The 16,274-nt window shown below is 36.1% G+C and overlaps 1 protein-coding gene across 1 annotated transcript in view; it reads right to left on the reverse strand.

Moving 5' to 3' along the window:
• HHIP (hedgehog interacting protein) overlaps positions 1 to 16,274 on the reverse strand; it is a 72,521-nt gene that overhangs the window by 17,071 nt on the left and 39,176 nt on the right. Inside the window, exons 6-9 of the mRNA XM_050896115.1 lie at positions 3,233 to 3,384; positions 2,626 to 2,799; positions 1,095 to 1,238; positions 78 to 199 (exon numbers count right to left, since the gene is read on the reverse strand). Of these exons, the coding sequence (XP_050752072.1) occupies positions 78 to 199; positions 1,095 to 1,238; positions 2,626 to 2,799; positions 3,233 to 3,384 (592 nt within the window). The remainder of the gene's footprint in view (positions 1 to 77; positions 200 to 1,094; positions 1,239 to 2,625; positions 2,800 to 3,232; positions 3,385 to 16,274) is intronic.

Genomic DNA, 16,274 nt, shown 5'->3' on the forward strand with positions numbered 1-16,274 from the left:
TCTTCTGCTTTCTATTTATTATTCCATGGGCATAGAAACCGACTGTTCCCAGTAGCTTTACCCTGGATGGAACTTACCATAGTCTTTACCCTTTATTATTTGTAAGATTCTTGCTGAAGATCTGTTCTTTCCATTTGAATCTGAGCAAAGTATAGTTAAATTGATGTTTACATCTGTTGGGTGGCGGTCCACAGCACATCTGTAAAACAAAAAATATAAGAAAATCCATGAGATAGATGAGTTCATAATGTATAATTCTCTATCAATAGTATGAAGCATCACATTTTGAAGGACTGTTGTTTCTCTGTGGTGCCTACTCATTTGAGGGACTTATTTCATACTGAGCCAAAATATCTGAGAAGCGCGTCAGATTTGTATACAAGAGAGAATACACCTTTCCCATCCCTGCACCACTTTTTATATAATGTGAAGTAAAACTATTTTTTCCTAGTGATAAAATGTACTCTGCTCAATAGCACCTGAAATGAATAGTGCTTTAACCAAGCTAAATGAGTTGACTTATATGGTGTAGGAGTTTTGGACTGTTAAAAAGTCCAAGAATCAACTCCTTATCTGAACAACTTGACTTTCTGAATTTTTTCAAACCATGACTTTAAACGTAACTTCAGTACTACCACCCATCTAATTTGCTGAATTATGTGTTGTTTAGTTAAAGCGTTGGTCTCCTCCTTGTTATTGTTTAGATATCACCAGATGTTCCCATTTGTTTTCCACATGCCTTTTTTTCTCAATCAAGATTGCCATCTCAGCTGTACTTTACCAACTCTCTGCTTTAAGTTCTCTTCTTTCATAAAGGTAATCATTTTATTATTTATTAAAAACAAAAATCCTGTACTTTGTTTCTGTTGTTTTAGTCTTGACTTGTAAATAGTTGTGCGCGCTCTTCTCCTTTCCCTTTGGCAATGTACATTTGTTTCTAACTGTGACAAACGTGTGGAGGTGGAGGAGTGGAAGTTTTAAAAAGTTCATGAGTGCCTTTATTATTAAAATTTTGTTACCCGACTGTATAAAAGATTTCTGGTTGAAAACAGTATCTGCTCCAGAGTAATTCAGTTTAATTGAAACTTACTTACCGGCCTGGATTGTGGAGTCCATGTGCAAAAATCTCAGGAGGTTGGTTTGTGCTATTAAAATGTGGGTTGCTCCGTGGTATGGAATAAGGGACATTGCACAGGTCAGTATTTACGTCGAGGCGCAATACAGAACCTGTAAAATCACTGAGAAAGTTGGAGGATAAAATAATTGTTTTTTAAAACTATTTTACTGGTAGATTTAATCCATATAATACTACAGTGAACCAGCAAAATAAACCACCCGCTTTACTGAATAATCACATACAGACTGGTTTTATGGTACATGCAAGTCCAAAGAGTAGTAGCAGAACCTGTCAAAGATTCAGTTTGGCCAACATGTTGCCTTGTTATGTACATACTAGAATGCCTCTGACCATGCTGTTGGGAAGCAACTTGATAATAAGTGCAACTTTCCATACATCAATATTGTTTTATGGCTTCAAACATAAGGCTATCAACTCTTTTATTCTGTATCTCCTCTAGAATAACTATGGATGTAATCACTATGTAGTTTTTGCTAACACTTTGAATCCTACTCTTGAATTCAATGATTTCTAGTCACAGTATAATCCAAAGATTAATTATACGTTAATTAAAAAAAAAGAAAGAAAGTAATGGTATTGGTTGAATGGAGATGTTGGTATTTTTTTGTAGAGAATCAGAACTTTCTTGTTACATGAAACAGGACAGAGTAAAATGTTTTGCCTTACATTCATGATTGTGATGGAGGAAGGGAGAAGGACAAGAATGTAGAAGGAGTAGAAGAGCATCAAAACTCTTTTTACAAACATGAAAAGATGTGATATTTAAACTGACTCCTTTCTGTCTTTGTTCATCATGAATCTGTTCAGTCTCTTTTACATTAATTTAAAATCAAGTATTAGAATTGCTCTCTGGTCTTGGTTTTAAGTATATCCTCACTGCAAAGGGCAGGAGCACCTGCTATTCTGCTGAGCCAAAGAGGCCTTGGAGCATAGCAGCTCCTTTTAAGTCTGTAAAGGCTCAGTACCACACCTTCTCTAAATTAAGGCAAATGTTGCAACTCTAACAGAGCATAATGAAACAGAGGGAAAAAGCAGGTTGAGAAAATTGTATAGGTAGAACCAAAGTAGGATTGCTTCATATGTTCTCTAGACACGTTCCTAAGTGATACTGTGTTGTTATTGACTCTAGTATATATTTGCAGACACTTTTTTAGAATGTTTGCTCAATAAAGTTGTCTTGCTCATAGAATAATAATTTGGAAAAAAGAAGTCTAACCTGTGCTTAAATACAATTGCATCTACTGATGAGGGCTCCAATATTTAAATGGTTTGATAGTACACAACTACAAGAAGATGTATTTAAGCAGTAAGACTGTTCTGAAAATCAGCAGTTTGCTAAACCCAGGCACTGAAAATAGTAGGACTATGTAGTAAAGGAAGAGGGAGTAAGATTTGTCCTGACTGCTGATCACTTTTGATTCTGACCCCAAATACTGTGCAAAACCCGAAGACAATAATAGAAGTCTATCCATTCGTAGTTTTTGTACCTTAAACCATCCATCTCCTCCATATCATCTAGAGTGATCATGCCATCTCCAAGAAAAATGTATAGGAAACCATCTGGGCCAAATAGAAGCTGTCCTCCTAGGTGTTTTCGATGTAGTTCTGCTACTTCCAAAAACACTCTTGCTGTTCTCATATCAACTTGGTGTGGATTTTTCCTGCAATATAAAGATAGGAACACCGTTTTCACAGTTCACTATCATTGTTCTTTCTAAAATCAAACTTGAGTCATTCAAATTATACTTTAAGATGTGGATGTTGTAACTTGGTGGAAAAATGTCAAACAGTAATTTCTGAGAAATTTCAGTTTTCCAGCATCACAAAAAAATATTTCACTGCCTATACACAATAAATAAGAAATAACTATAATTAAAAAATGACAGAATAACTAACAAAAGTCTTAAAAAGAATAAACTAGTGTTTACTGGCATTCCAAAACTACTGTTTGAAATAAAATCAGCAATAATTTTTCTGCAAGTGCCCAAGTATACACATTGTAAATCTGATAGTTCATTTTAGAAATGGGAAATACTAAAATGAAAAGGTTGCTGAGAAATACAGAATTTGTGAATTTTAGACTTCTACTGTTACCTGGATACTGTGTATTCTACAACCCTAAGGATGTGGTCATGAGGTCCAATAGCCCACCGTTCTTGGTTGGTGGTATAAGACACATACAGCTTTCCATTTTTCTTGTAATTGGGATGGAATGCAAGGCTTAAGAGTCCTCTTTCATCTCCTCCCTGCAGTCAAATGAAAAACACAAAGAATTGTGAAGTTAATTATGTTCTTTATTGTGTTTCAGCTGGAACCCAAAAAAAAAAGTTTCTTTCTTGTGGATAATCTTTGCCCAAACTCTTTTATTTCTTTCCTGACTACTGCACAAAAAGGATTATAAAACATTTCACTTTGGGGAAGTCTTTAAGAGTTAGAACAAGATAATTGTCTTATGTAGTTATCTACGCACAAGTCTCTCACGCCACTTTTGTGGAGTGATTTGTGTATGTAATCTTTGGGAAGCCATGAAGACAAGTTTAAGTGCTGTGAAGGATTCTTTGCTGGGTTACTAGGTTGCTTGTAATTCGTAGAAGACAAATAAAAAGGTCTATAATCAGCAGTCACTTCTAATCCAAGTATCCAAAACCTAAAACACAGTGCTGGCTGCCAACTCCCACTGTCTTGGCAATATGTTTAGAAAACAGTTAAATTGCTTGTGTAATATGTAAACCTTTGTTTTACCCTGGAGGCAGCAACATCAGTTGTCACAACTATGGTGGTCTGTTCATCATAGCTAGTGTACTGTAGGTAATAAGCAGCCTTGGTCTCTGTGCAGAGAAACCATAGTTTTACATGTGGTCCTTCAATGGAAAGGTTTTTGTTATTTTTTGAAATAAAAATAGAAAAATCTCCGAACAACTTTCTTTTGTTATTATGTTTGCTACAAAGATTAGTACAGTTATATGTTAAGCATCAAATCCATGTAATGGACTGTGACAATGCAAAAACCCTGTGTACTTAAATAGAAGGCAATTTTCTCTTTGACTTCTAAAAATGTATGTAATATTACTATGCCTAAAATTGTATTTGTATAAATGAAGAATAAAACTTAGATTCATTTGTTGCTCTCAAGGTAATACAGGGGAAAGAAGCTGAGGCATAGAAATAAACAGAGTACATAATCAACAATTCAAATTCAATTAATATATGTGATTATTCACAAGCTGATAGTTGTTTTGGAGTTTAACTCAGGGTTTGCCAGCCTTTCAAAACTAGTGACTCTGTCGTAGATTCAAGTGCTCCAGCTCTGCACCCATAAGGAGACAATGTTTTGCAACTCTAACCACACCCATGATAACTAATTATGAAATTTTAAATTATAAGAGAGAATGAAGCTTTTAAAATGTATTTGCAATTCAGAGTGATGGATGGGCCTGTCTTCCTGTTGAAAGACGTCCCACAAAAGGCCTACTTGGGAAAGTGCACAGCTTTAATTTATTTTAATTCAACATGATTGCCATACTTCCTTTTTAATCACAACTACCAAAGAGAAACCCGAGTCAGAATGGAGATGTAAATAGGTCAAGAGATTTCCATACAAAGAGATCTGTACAATGAAATCTGGATCCTGCTAATTTAGAGGTAGCCAAAATTTGCTAGTTTGTTTGCTAGAAAAATTTAGTTTCAGGGGGTTATCAGAGAGGTTAGTTTTGAAAGTCTAGTTAGAGCTGCCAAATCAGTTGCAGTCATCATGGATGAAGGGACTGGTAATCCAGCTCTTTCTCTTTTACGAGCCAAAAATAATTCTGCAGCTGAGTCTGAACTGATTGTAGATATTATTGTATGAGTTTCTAAGAGTTTTGACCAAGTTGCTCTGATAAAGTCTGAAGCAAAGGGAGGCAAATCAGTTGCTTTGGGAACAGTAAGGCATATTTCAAAGATTCCTGATGAATGATTCTATCTGTTGTGCCCAGACAAAGACAGTCCTATTTCTTCTCCTGAGAGATGAGTTCAACTCATTTAAGGGCCCAGGAATGTCAATGAGTCACACTAGGCCTGCCATTCAAGGTGAGTTATTGAAAGTATTAGTAAGAAAAGATCTTTCTGTTACTATGCTGAAGATTTTATTTAGCACTTGATGTCATGGGAGCAGTTTCAGTGTGCAAGTGAAGTTGTTGAAAGCATAAACAGGTGAAAATTAAATTAAGAGCTTTTAATGAAGTACACATGAAGCAAGAATTTGACAAATGAATGAAACACGGGACCTGCAAGGTAGTAAGTATGGCAAGTTGTATTCATAGGATCAGGCCAGTATTTCTACTAATTGCTGTCTTGCATGATTCTGTTAGACTGCAATATATTACTTTCTTTGTTTGCAGAATGTATCTATTGCTTCCTGAAAAGTCACGCTGCTTTCTGTTTTTCAAAGTAAGCCGGACACACTATGTTCTAAAAAGTCTATTTACTCTTGCATTTAATAAAAACTTTGGAAATATCCCTCTAAGATAGTGAAATCACTGCAGCGTCAAGCCATTAGTTGGCTTTTGGTCAACTAGAAATCCAGCTGAGTTTTTCCATCCTTATTTTTTCTGGTTTTGGAAAACAATTGTTCATGTGTACTTTCAGCTTTATCACTAACGGGCAAACCTGTTGTTTCCAATTAAGTCACTGCTACAACTTCCATAGCTTTTGAAATGATCTCTATGGTGCCAGAAAGTATTTAGTTTTCTGCAGTGTTATGTCTTGTATGTTGCAGAGTAAACTGAGAGATACCCAGCAAAATCCCTTATAAGCAGTCATTTTGGTACTGTCAAACTGAACAATTATGTACCGAATTTCAGACTTTCCCTATAGAATAATCCTCACTTTTATTTTTTATCAATGGACTTTTGATGTCTACTGTGAAAACAGCATCCCAGACTTTATAGTCTTGTCTTGTAGATACCATGTGTCAAATATCTACATCTTTCTCTTGGCAGCTTAATAATTTATTGACTTCCTTTTCTTTTTAAGTTTCCCTTTAGATGAAACCAGCACCAACAAACTGTAGATGACATAGTAGCTTGTATGAGATTCTGCACTACACTATTTGATGGAATAACCGTTAACGTTTGTCAGTTGTATAAGAAAGGGCAAGAAGAATGAGGCAAATCTTTGTATTCCATTGGGATGTCTGTTGAAGACAAAGAATGATGGTTGGCTGAAATGAGTATTAATTACCTAAACATACTGTGGACTGGGGCCAATGTGAAATCTCTATTGTAACTAAACCTGGAAGCTCACGCTTCCGATGTCTGCTTATGCAGCTCTTTAGCTTGAACACTCCTATCTTCTACTTGCAGTAATTGCATGTTTTGCACCAATACTACACTTGTTTCAAAACTGATTTTCCTTGGGCCAGATTATAAGCTTCAGCTAAGGAGTTCTGTGAAAGGAAAAACATTCATTTAAAAACCAGTTTGGTCTAGTTTAGGACCACAAGCATGAAAAGATAATATAATTCTGATTAAATTATTCAGTCAGTACAAAGCCAACTAAAGATTAATTGTATGCATTAAAGTGTTTCTTTACTTTTCATTTTTAAATGGTGGTTCGGCACATTATGTCAGTTCAGAATGTATCTTACACCAGTAAGTGTTCTCAACTGAAGCATAATTTCAATATTTCTTTTTGCATTGTAATTTCTGTTGTAATGTATTTACACTTGTAAAAATCTGAAACAACTGCACAACACGATCCATTTTGTATTTTGACTGACACTAAGACGAGTAATTGTTACACATGAATACTGGATTTTTATAGAAAGGTGCTATTTTCACATAAGCACTCCTTAGAAGTGGGCTCTACTTTCAATCTATGTGTTTCCAAATGTACTCTGGTATATCTCTGATATTGATATTATATACAGAAGTATTATTATATTATTCAGGTATTACACTTTTTCTATAATATAGAAACATATGCTGCAGTTATTTTTAAGACACGCTGCCATTTCATTACATCAATATATGTATTATTTCCTATAGTAAATATAGAGAAATACATGGGAATGCCTTAACCGGTATTGTTACCTATTTCATTTAAAATAGATCATATTGTAAGCATGACCCTTAATTATGTAACCTTAACAGTAATTAATTTTAGTAAGCAAAACCAGACATGATCATTTATTTCCATTACTCTGTGGCTTAATAATAACCAGTATAGGTAGCAGATTCTGACTTTTCCTTTAAAATCGATTTCACAATTCACTCACTCAGATAAAATAGTGGTATTTATACTTAACAGCTTTTTCATCTGGACAATTCCACTCCCATGTTGGAAATTAGTAGCAAGCTTTTTTAAAAGGGGTTGTGCTTAAAATATGTATATTCAACGGTAATTTGTGACTTAAAATATTAACTCTAATGTAATGATTTTCTATTGTTTGTTTTCATCTATTATTATAGAGCAAATGCTGGGTAACTTGTTGAGGTAGTATGATCACCCTTAATTTAGTTTATTTCCTATGTAATAAATACCATAACTAGTATGCATTACCATGTGTTTGATCTTAAGTTTTATTTGTAAAAAACATGGGGAAGGGGTCATGGAACATCCAAAATCTCTTATCAGGCAGTACCATATGAACTCTTCAGAAAGGGATTTCTAATTAGGAGCTCCCAAAAGAATCTCTGCTTATTTGAACCTTCCTTTACCGGATCTTACTGTAGGGCTGGAGATCAACGTCAGGTAATTCTCTCAGCAAGAAGTGTTTGCTTAATCGACATGTTTTGGAAATTTGGCCCCAGCACAGGATAGAAACTTGACTACAGCAGAAGTAGAAGCCAGCAAAAGGTCTGCTGCAAGGGCACACTTTGCCTTTCAAAACTGCATCAACTATTTTGAGAAACACAAGGGGGAGGTGCCTCTGACATGTGAAAGGGGACAACGAGTATAGAATGAGAAAACCAGAAATTGATTGGGTTGTAGTTATGGTATAGGAATAGAGCTCCTATAGACCTCTTGGGTGTTGAGAACTCAAGTGCTTTGCTATCTGAACATCTGTGGGGCCTGAGGCCTCTGGCAAGGGAAGAATTTGTAACATAAGACATTTACCTTAGGGAAAAATAATTACACTGATGTCATGGCTCCGTATAGTATACATACTAGACCCTATCTCCAAAGCATTTCCTTTTTCCTCTTGTGCTGCAAAGCTTCTTTTTTTCTTTTCCTCATTTATAAAGAGCTTTGCAGTTATCTAAGGATTTTTTTAAAACATTTTCAATATTTTTTACAAATTTTAACAAATGCACTATTTTAATACTTGACTTAAAAACAACTTTAGATACAGGAACGCTTTACAATTAAATTTATACAGGAAAAATACTTAGAGGGCCATACTCTTACTTGGAATTTAAGCACAAATACTACTGAAGTTAGAGGTGGTTTTTGTTCAGTTAGGTGCAGGGCAGGATTTGGCTGAAAATCATTGATGCCAAAGTGCACTCATCACAAAGTTGTCTGCTCTCATGTTTGCATATTGAAATGCTTGGTTTTTTTATAGGACAACTGAACTCACAATAAAGTAATGACGTCTCACTCCTTTAGTGCCCAGTGGGTCCAAAAGTCAGACCTAGCAAAAGGTAGTAAGAAGGTGATTCATAAGACCAGTTCTGCATGGATTTTGAATGGGGCTTCTCTGCGCTTGGGGAAAAGTCACAGTACCTATTCACAGGAATTACACATACATATTTATTATGCAGCATAGTTTTCCAGCAAAAGAGCTCTGGAGTGGCCATAACTTAAACAGAAATAAATAAAAATGGCTTGAGATCTAAAGATAGTACTGGAACTTAAAACCTAATTCTTTTTTTCTTCTTACTTCTGTTGCAGCAAAGACAAAATTTTGACATGGCCTCAATAATTTTTTCTTTTCCTTACCTTCATAGTCCTTTGAAGATACCAGTCACTAAATGCAGGACCTTTCACTTCTAGTCCTAGTCCTCTGTACTTATTTTTTTAATTCCTCAACTCCAGATTTTGCTGTTCTGCTGGGCAAGTCTTTAGTTTAATCCAAATGACAATCCTCGTCCCCTGATAATACAATTCTTTCTTCCCGTCCTCCTAAAGAAAGTATAGGAAACTTATAAATGCAGATACCAACCCAACACAAACCCACAGCTTGCCTCCTTCACACTCTTCTAGTAAGACATGAATCCTGCTCTGACAACTCTCCCAATTATTGGTTAGAAGCAGCTAAAAGCTTTGAGTTGCCAAGAGCCAGCCAATAATTGAGAGGTTTTGGGCAGAGTGACATACGACTGTGAGTGTGCTTGCAAGGAGGTGGCCATGAGCCCATGTGAGGTCTGCATCTGGACTGAGAAACTTTATGTACTGCACTACTTTAGGAGAATTGGAATAACAGAAGACAGTGGAAATCAGTCCCGGAAGACGGAGATTCAAATAAAGACCAGATGACTATTGCATTCAGTAAAGCTGGCTCAAGAAGGTGTGAATTACACACTTTCCCGCACCACAGAGGCCTCTTGAGCTGTAAGCAGCATTTATCCTCTGGGAACACAGGTGGTGATTCCACCTCTGTCCCCAGCTGGATTTATTTTCAAGGAAGCTTTACATTCCACCAGCAATTCAGTGAGTGGTTCACCAGCGGAGGCCACTAAGGGAAGGTAAAAAATAAGCATGCTTCCTCTTATTTCCCTGGCATGCCTCCACTTTCTGGTCTTTATTTATTTATTTGTTTATTTCACGTATCTGCTTTCCTATACTTTTCCTCTTCAGCATTCTTCCACTATAGACTGTCTTCTCCTGACATCTTTTCAGCTGCATTGGTTTGAGGTCTATTGTGTGGTAGAATTAGCCTTCTAGGAAAGTGAGAAAGCTTCCTTCAAGTGAACGAGAATGCAGTAAGTGTTGAGAAATTTACTGACCATGAAAATCCTCCATTAACAGGGAGAATAGACTTGATGACCTTTGTATTTTTTCTCCTTCTTTCTGTTGCTTTTAAGCTTTACCCACCTTTCCATGCCACTTCTGTGATAAAGGCAAATTTTACAACTCTCTTTCAGTGGGCAGTCCAATAAAATTGGCTCAGATGATAGCCCAAAGAGAACAGACTACATTACGTTAACATTCACAAATACATGACATGATGACAAGAGACTAATAATCCCTTTTTCATTCACCAAAACCGTGACTTTACCTCTTCCAATCAAGAATTATTTTTTTTAACTTAGACCCTATTTTAATGCTATCTAACATTATTTTTCTGTAAACACACAAACAATACAAATTAATCTTATTAGTGATTTACTGTTCTACCAATGCTCTAATTTGACCGTGGTCCTCTCAGACATCTACTCTGGTTTGCTCATGCTCTCATTCCTTCACTATGTATATAAAACTTATCTTTATTTTTCAGTAGTATGTTTCAAAACATTTTTCTTTTTGGTTAAAATACCGATCTAACAGCAGAGAGTTGTCAAAAGAGTTTAAGAATTATAATTCAATATATAAGTTGCTTTTATATGGCATGACATTTCAGCCAATCATTGCTGCTTTTGTCATTGCTAAAGACAAAAATATGCTGTGGAAAAATAAAAATCTTACTATGGTGCAAAGATCTCCCTGGGCTGCTAAATTAAGGCTTTTCATAAATGTCCACAAAAAAGTCTGCAGCACTTCAAAATGAGCTGCAAGGCTTTTTTTTTGTGCTGAGAGAGGGAAAAAAATGAGGATGTATGGTGACACATAGCAAATTTGACAGTGCTTATGTAAAATGAACCGACCTACAACAAATTCTATACTCCGATAATCGAAAACAAATTCATGCTGTTTTACCGTGACCACTTTATATGGAAATTTAGGGATATAATTCAGAACAGAATAACAGTAATTATCATACTCTCTGCATTAAATTAAAACCAGAAATGTTGATCTGTCTAATTGTAGGCATTAAAAAATAACTAGTTTCAAAAAAGAGAGATGCAAATAGAAAGATGCCCTGATGACATTACTCTGTCTTACAAACAATTCTGCCTTTCTCCTTTGGCTCTCACTAGTGAACTGTTGTCTATTAAAGCAGATACTTGCTTTTTCTAGTTGCAAGGGGAATGTTACATTCACATGAGCTATGTATTTAAATATTGTGGGGCGGGGGGAGAATGCAGCAAACCACACCCAGCTTGAAGGAAAAAAGCTACAGATTTCCACTTAGATTGGTCCCCGTGTCTTTACTGTTATCTGCATCCTAATGGATATTAAAAGTTGCTCAGCAAGTGATAAAAGTAAGTTGCTAGCAGTCTGCATCTTGCCAAAAAAAAAAAAAAAAAAGAAAGCACACCTTAAACAGGATACCTTTTGCCAGAGGGTAATAAAGGCGCTTCATTCAGTCCACACCGTTTGTGTTTTTTCCCCAAGCATTACTATGGTAATCATTCATGTTTGCAACATAACCTAGATTAAACTGTGGGCTTTATGAGCCTGGCTCTGTCACTGTTTTAAGAGAAGAGTGAGTTCAGTGGCTTATCAAAATGATACTAATCTTCGCTGTAAAATATAAAGGTACTTTTCTTAACTGAAGGTTATTTCTTTAGCAGATGTCTAGCTTTAGTCATTAAGGCTCTGAAGGTACTTAGCAAAGGTTCTGCAGTGTTTTCTGCAAGATACTTCAAGTCATATTTTCTTCTTATTTTAAGAAACTGGAAAATCATATTATCTGAATGGTTTTTGGTAGGGGAGTAGAAGACAATTTGAAGGATAGAAGTTCAGATGGCGTAAAAACACAGGACTGAGACAGGAAGCATATGAAAGGTTAACTGTAATTGATGCTTATATTCCACCTATCATCTTGTCTGGGATTCTGTCCCAAAGGCAGAGCCACCATGTAGAGCGTGAGGCTTGCCTGCAGGCACTGAAAGATGGGAACACGTCACCATTTTTCAGTTCCCAAAGAATGTGTGTGCAAGTTCTAGAGATAAAGCAAATGCTATTCTGTTCCCTAATATCCGAAGAACTTTTGGACTCTGAAATCTCGATGCATGGAGAGGCATATTTCAGCCTATGTTTAGCATCAGCCTTCAGCATAGTTTTGATAATGATGTGTTGTATCTTCAAAGCAAATGCTGGTTGCATATGTTGCTGGTTTTCTCAGTAGATGATTATGCTAAATGCAATAGGCAAAATCAGAATTTGTATTCTTAGAAGCTCTGTAAGTATTCTTCAACATTTTGCCAGTAGACATAGAACAGATCTACTGGATGAAGGCTAGACAACTATGTTATGTCTATTTACTCCCATATTAAAATTGTTTATACCTATGTTCTTTGTCCATTCAATTGTTCCAAAAAGTAAACACTCTTGTCTTATTGGCACAAATGCAAACAGAAAATCAATTTAGAGGTCCAGCATCTGCTACTGAGTTTTAAGCTTCCACATGTGAGCATGAGCACTGGAAGTGTATTTGTCATCCGAAATCAAACTGTCTGAAATATAAGGACTGCACTTGTTGGAGTCCTAATACAAAGGCAGCTGGAAAAACCAGAAAATGCTATTATTGCATTTTTTTCAACAAAAACTGTGCATGTGCGTCATGTTTGTACCTGGGTCAGAAATATATTTAAGCACCGCACCCTCACATTTCTGAAAAATCACTGAATGGGAGCTGGGAAGAAAAAAGCGTTTGAATTCTCTCATACTGCCCAAGCGTTTTTCTCACTGGTACTTTGCCAATCACATCAGCCCCCCAGTGCCTCAGGAGCTGTGTAGCCCGAGGGCAGAAAGCCTAGCATGCAACTTATCTGCACTGCTGCAGTTAAGCAATAGCTTGGATTTAAAATACTGACGCGAGTAATCAAATAATTTGAGTTCTTTCAGTAAGTCTTAAAAAATACATGTAATTTGCCAGTTACCTGAAAACAAGAGTAAATAAATCCAGAGAAATCCAGATTTTTCCACAGACATTTTGCGAACACCAGAGGAAGCTAAAATAACCAAGCATTTTTGTGGATCACTCATATAGATCTTGTCTTTACCTCGCAACTAAAATAGCGAAAAAATACTAATAATTTGAAGAGAGACATGAATATTTTTATGAAATGTGCCAAGTGGAAAAACCAGGGTGGTGGAGGATATACGGTTTGCTCTTCATGACTAGAATCTGTATATAAGAGGAGAATGATGGCAATCCACAGCCGTGTTGACAATTCAGACATACAGGAAATACCCTTGTAGGAAACTAATACCATCTGGGTTTGGCCCAAGATGTGTGAATGAGAAATATGTTTCTTGTTGAGAATGCAAAGATAGTTTTGGACATTGCAAAGAAGGAATGCGTTAAGCATGCACAGTTATAAAAATGAAATAGGGTGAGGCATTGCATGCATATGGAATAATTAGAGGAATATGTTTGTGTGCGTCAATAGCCGATGCAGACTTAGAACTTCAGAATTCATTTGTCCTACGACAACCAGTAAATTACTATGAAAAATGTCTTCAGTATAAATGGCCAGGAGCTTTCTGAATAAAGACAGTATTTGAAAATGCTGATTCGTCTAAGCCACCACGTTCCCTGATAGAAAGGGAGGTTTGCTTGTGACACATGTTGTATTTCGGGGAAAAAAGTAAAATAGTTATGAAATTGTTGAAACATCCAGCTCTCATATTTGTAAAATTGGGAATTTCGATTATTTCAGTGAGTTGTTTTCAGTTTAGAAATTAGTTTTAGTTAAAAGAATGTCAACACTGAAATGGAATATTTCATTTGGCCCTTCCTGAGAACCTTTCAGTCCACACTTGGTGAGAGTATGTTTTCAAAATCTCAGAATATTCTCACTCCTCTCTATCCTGTTCTTGCATTAACTGTCTGAGATTTTAGTGTCTGTTCTTGGCATAGGAAGGCTCTCTGGTTTCTAATGAAGCCATTGCCAGCATTCTGAGGTTCCTGAGACTCGCTGCCTGCGGGATGGATTTTTGCCTCTCCCTTGACACCCTCATCTACTTGTGAAAGCCCCAGCAGTGCTGATTTTTCTGTTATTTCTGAGGCTAACGAATGCCTTGCATGGACAGGAAAAAGTTCCAGGCTTTCTTTTTGGTGCACATTTGACTCCTTCTCCAGACTAGCCTTTAGTACTATCGTCCTTTCTCTAAGTTCAGGCTCTAAATGCTCTTTTTTAAGAAAATGATTGAGAAGATAAAAGGTTTGCCAGTCTTTCATGTCTGTCAAGATCCTGGATTAACCCTGTTCCAGGTTCAAAGACATTCATTATATGAATTACCTGTTCCTTAACTGAGCAATGCTCATCAGATGACAGTAAACTGTCTGTTATTGTATCTTGGTCTTCATTTGTTTTTCAGCAGATTTTTGACATACCTGAACAGGATTATTCTTATCACTGCTAAACACTGCTGGAGACATTTATTTAACACGTATTAATTGTTTTAGTGCTTACCCAGAAGGCACAATGCAAAAAAAGATGGAAAATTAAAGTGGCCCTTTTGATTCTTTAATTTTCCATTCTTTTTTAGTACGCATTGAACTTGCCTGAGATCTTTGGACAGGATAATCAAAGTCTCTTGAATCAAATGTTATTAATACACTAATGGCACACCATCGCATATCTTTGATTGATGGATTACATTCAGGTTGACACGGGCTATCTGAAGAAGCAAGCAGGCTAGAGGTATGAACAGCAGCCCATTACAGAGTCCATTGCAACTGCAAGTTTGAGCAGATCATCGGAGTTGAGTTCTGTGCTTGCTAGCTAATAGACTATGAATATATGACCTGATGGTAAATCCATTCCTTGTCCTTTGAAAATGAATTATTAGTACCTCTTTCAGCTTCATTATAGAATTGTGTTATATTACTTCATCCTTTGCTAGGCTGTACCCACAAACCATTGCTCTCATTTGCATCTACTGTGGAACGTGCACATCTGCCTTTCAGGTGAGAATTTGTGACTGTGCAAGGCTTAAATTTTCCAAGCCGTTCATGCTTATGTGTTATGCATATACTCGCTACATACACATGTAAACATACGCATACATCCAGCATTTAGGTGAACACAGATTTCCTTGTCCGTGTAGTTTAAATTCACGTCAAATTTAATTCTTTTTTGTAGTCCCAAAAGTGGAACATGAGTGGATATAAACAGTGCACACATGCTTGATTTGCATATCTTAAGGCTTAAATAAATGGTGTTTGAACTACCTAGAAGAATTTATTTTATAGTATAGAATAAATTAATATTGTTATGCCTACAATGTTCAATTCCAATGTTGGGGAAAAAGGGTTTTGAAAAATGTGCATTTCATGTATGTGCCTGTGTTTTTTAAAGAACTCATTAAATTATGGTTGTACTACGTATTTTAAATATTGACATTTCTGAGTGGCGTTTAATTTTTATTCTGCCAAGCGTTGTAAATTCCTCTTTTGGAACCTGAGGATTTTGGTGGAGGTGGAAAACCACTAATAATTTCTTCTTGTTCACGCAACTTATATTCACTTGCATGTTTTAACTTGAAGCAGACCTTTTCTGTGGATGCTGATAACACTGTTCTGAGTATAAACCAAACTCCTTTGGAGTAGGAAAAAGTAAAATTTCCTCTGAGTAATGGCAATGATAATTACCTTAATATAAAATTTTGTTTCATAAGGCCCCAATTCAGCAAGTATTTAGGCACGTGCCCAAACTCCACTGATTTTTTTTCTACTGCAAAACAGGATACCATGAGGCAGCTGATTCTCTCCACTTCAGAGTTTACATGACTTTTGGTGTCAGTAAATGAGCTCTGATACAAAGGTGATGAGAGAATTTATCAATCAAAAATGCTTCTGATTGAGGGGGAAAAATATTACTGGAAAAAATGGAGACTTTTCTCTTAATGAATCTGTCCCTGAGATTTCATAAAGATTTTTTTATGGTCTGTAGCTAAAGTGGTGGTTATGCAGCTAAAGGCATTATCTTCACATCATTATAATGAAACATAACACTGGTATCCTTGACTTTATTAGCCAGGCTCCATTGGTATCTGACGTTATATATTTCCTATTATAAATCTAAATAAGAACTTACATTGACCTGCATTAGACCAAACATTAAACAATTTACTAAGATTACGACTTTGAAAGGGAACT

Source organism: Gymnogyps californianus, chromosome 4 (genome assembly GCF_018139145.2).
Source record: "Gymnogyps californianus isolate 813 chromosome 4, ASM1813914v2, whole genome shotgun sequence".
NCBI classification, from domain to species: domain Eukaryota; kingdom Metazoa; phylum Chordata; class Aves; order Accipitriformes; family Cathartidae; genus Gymnogyps; species Gymnogyps californianus.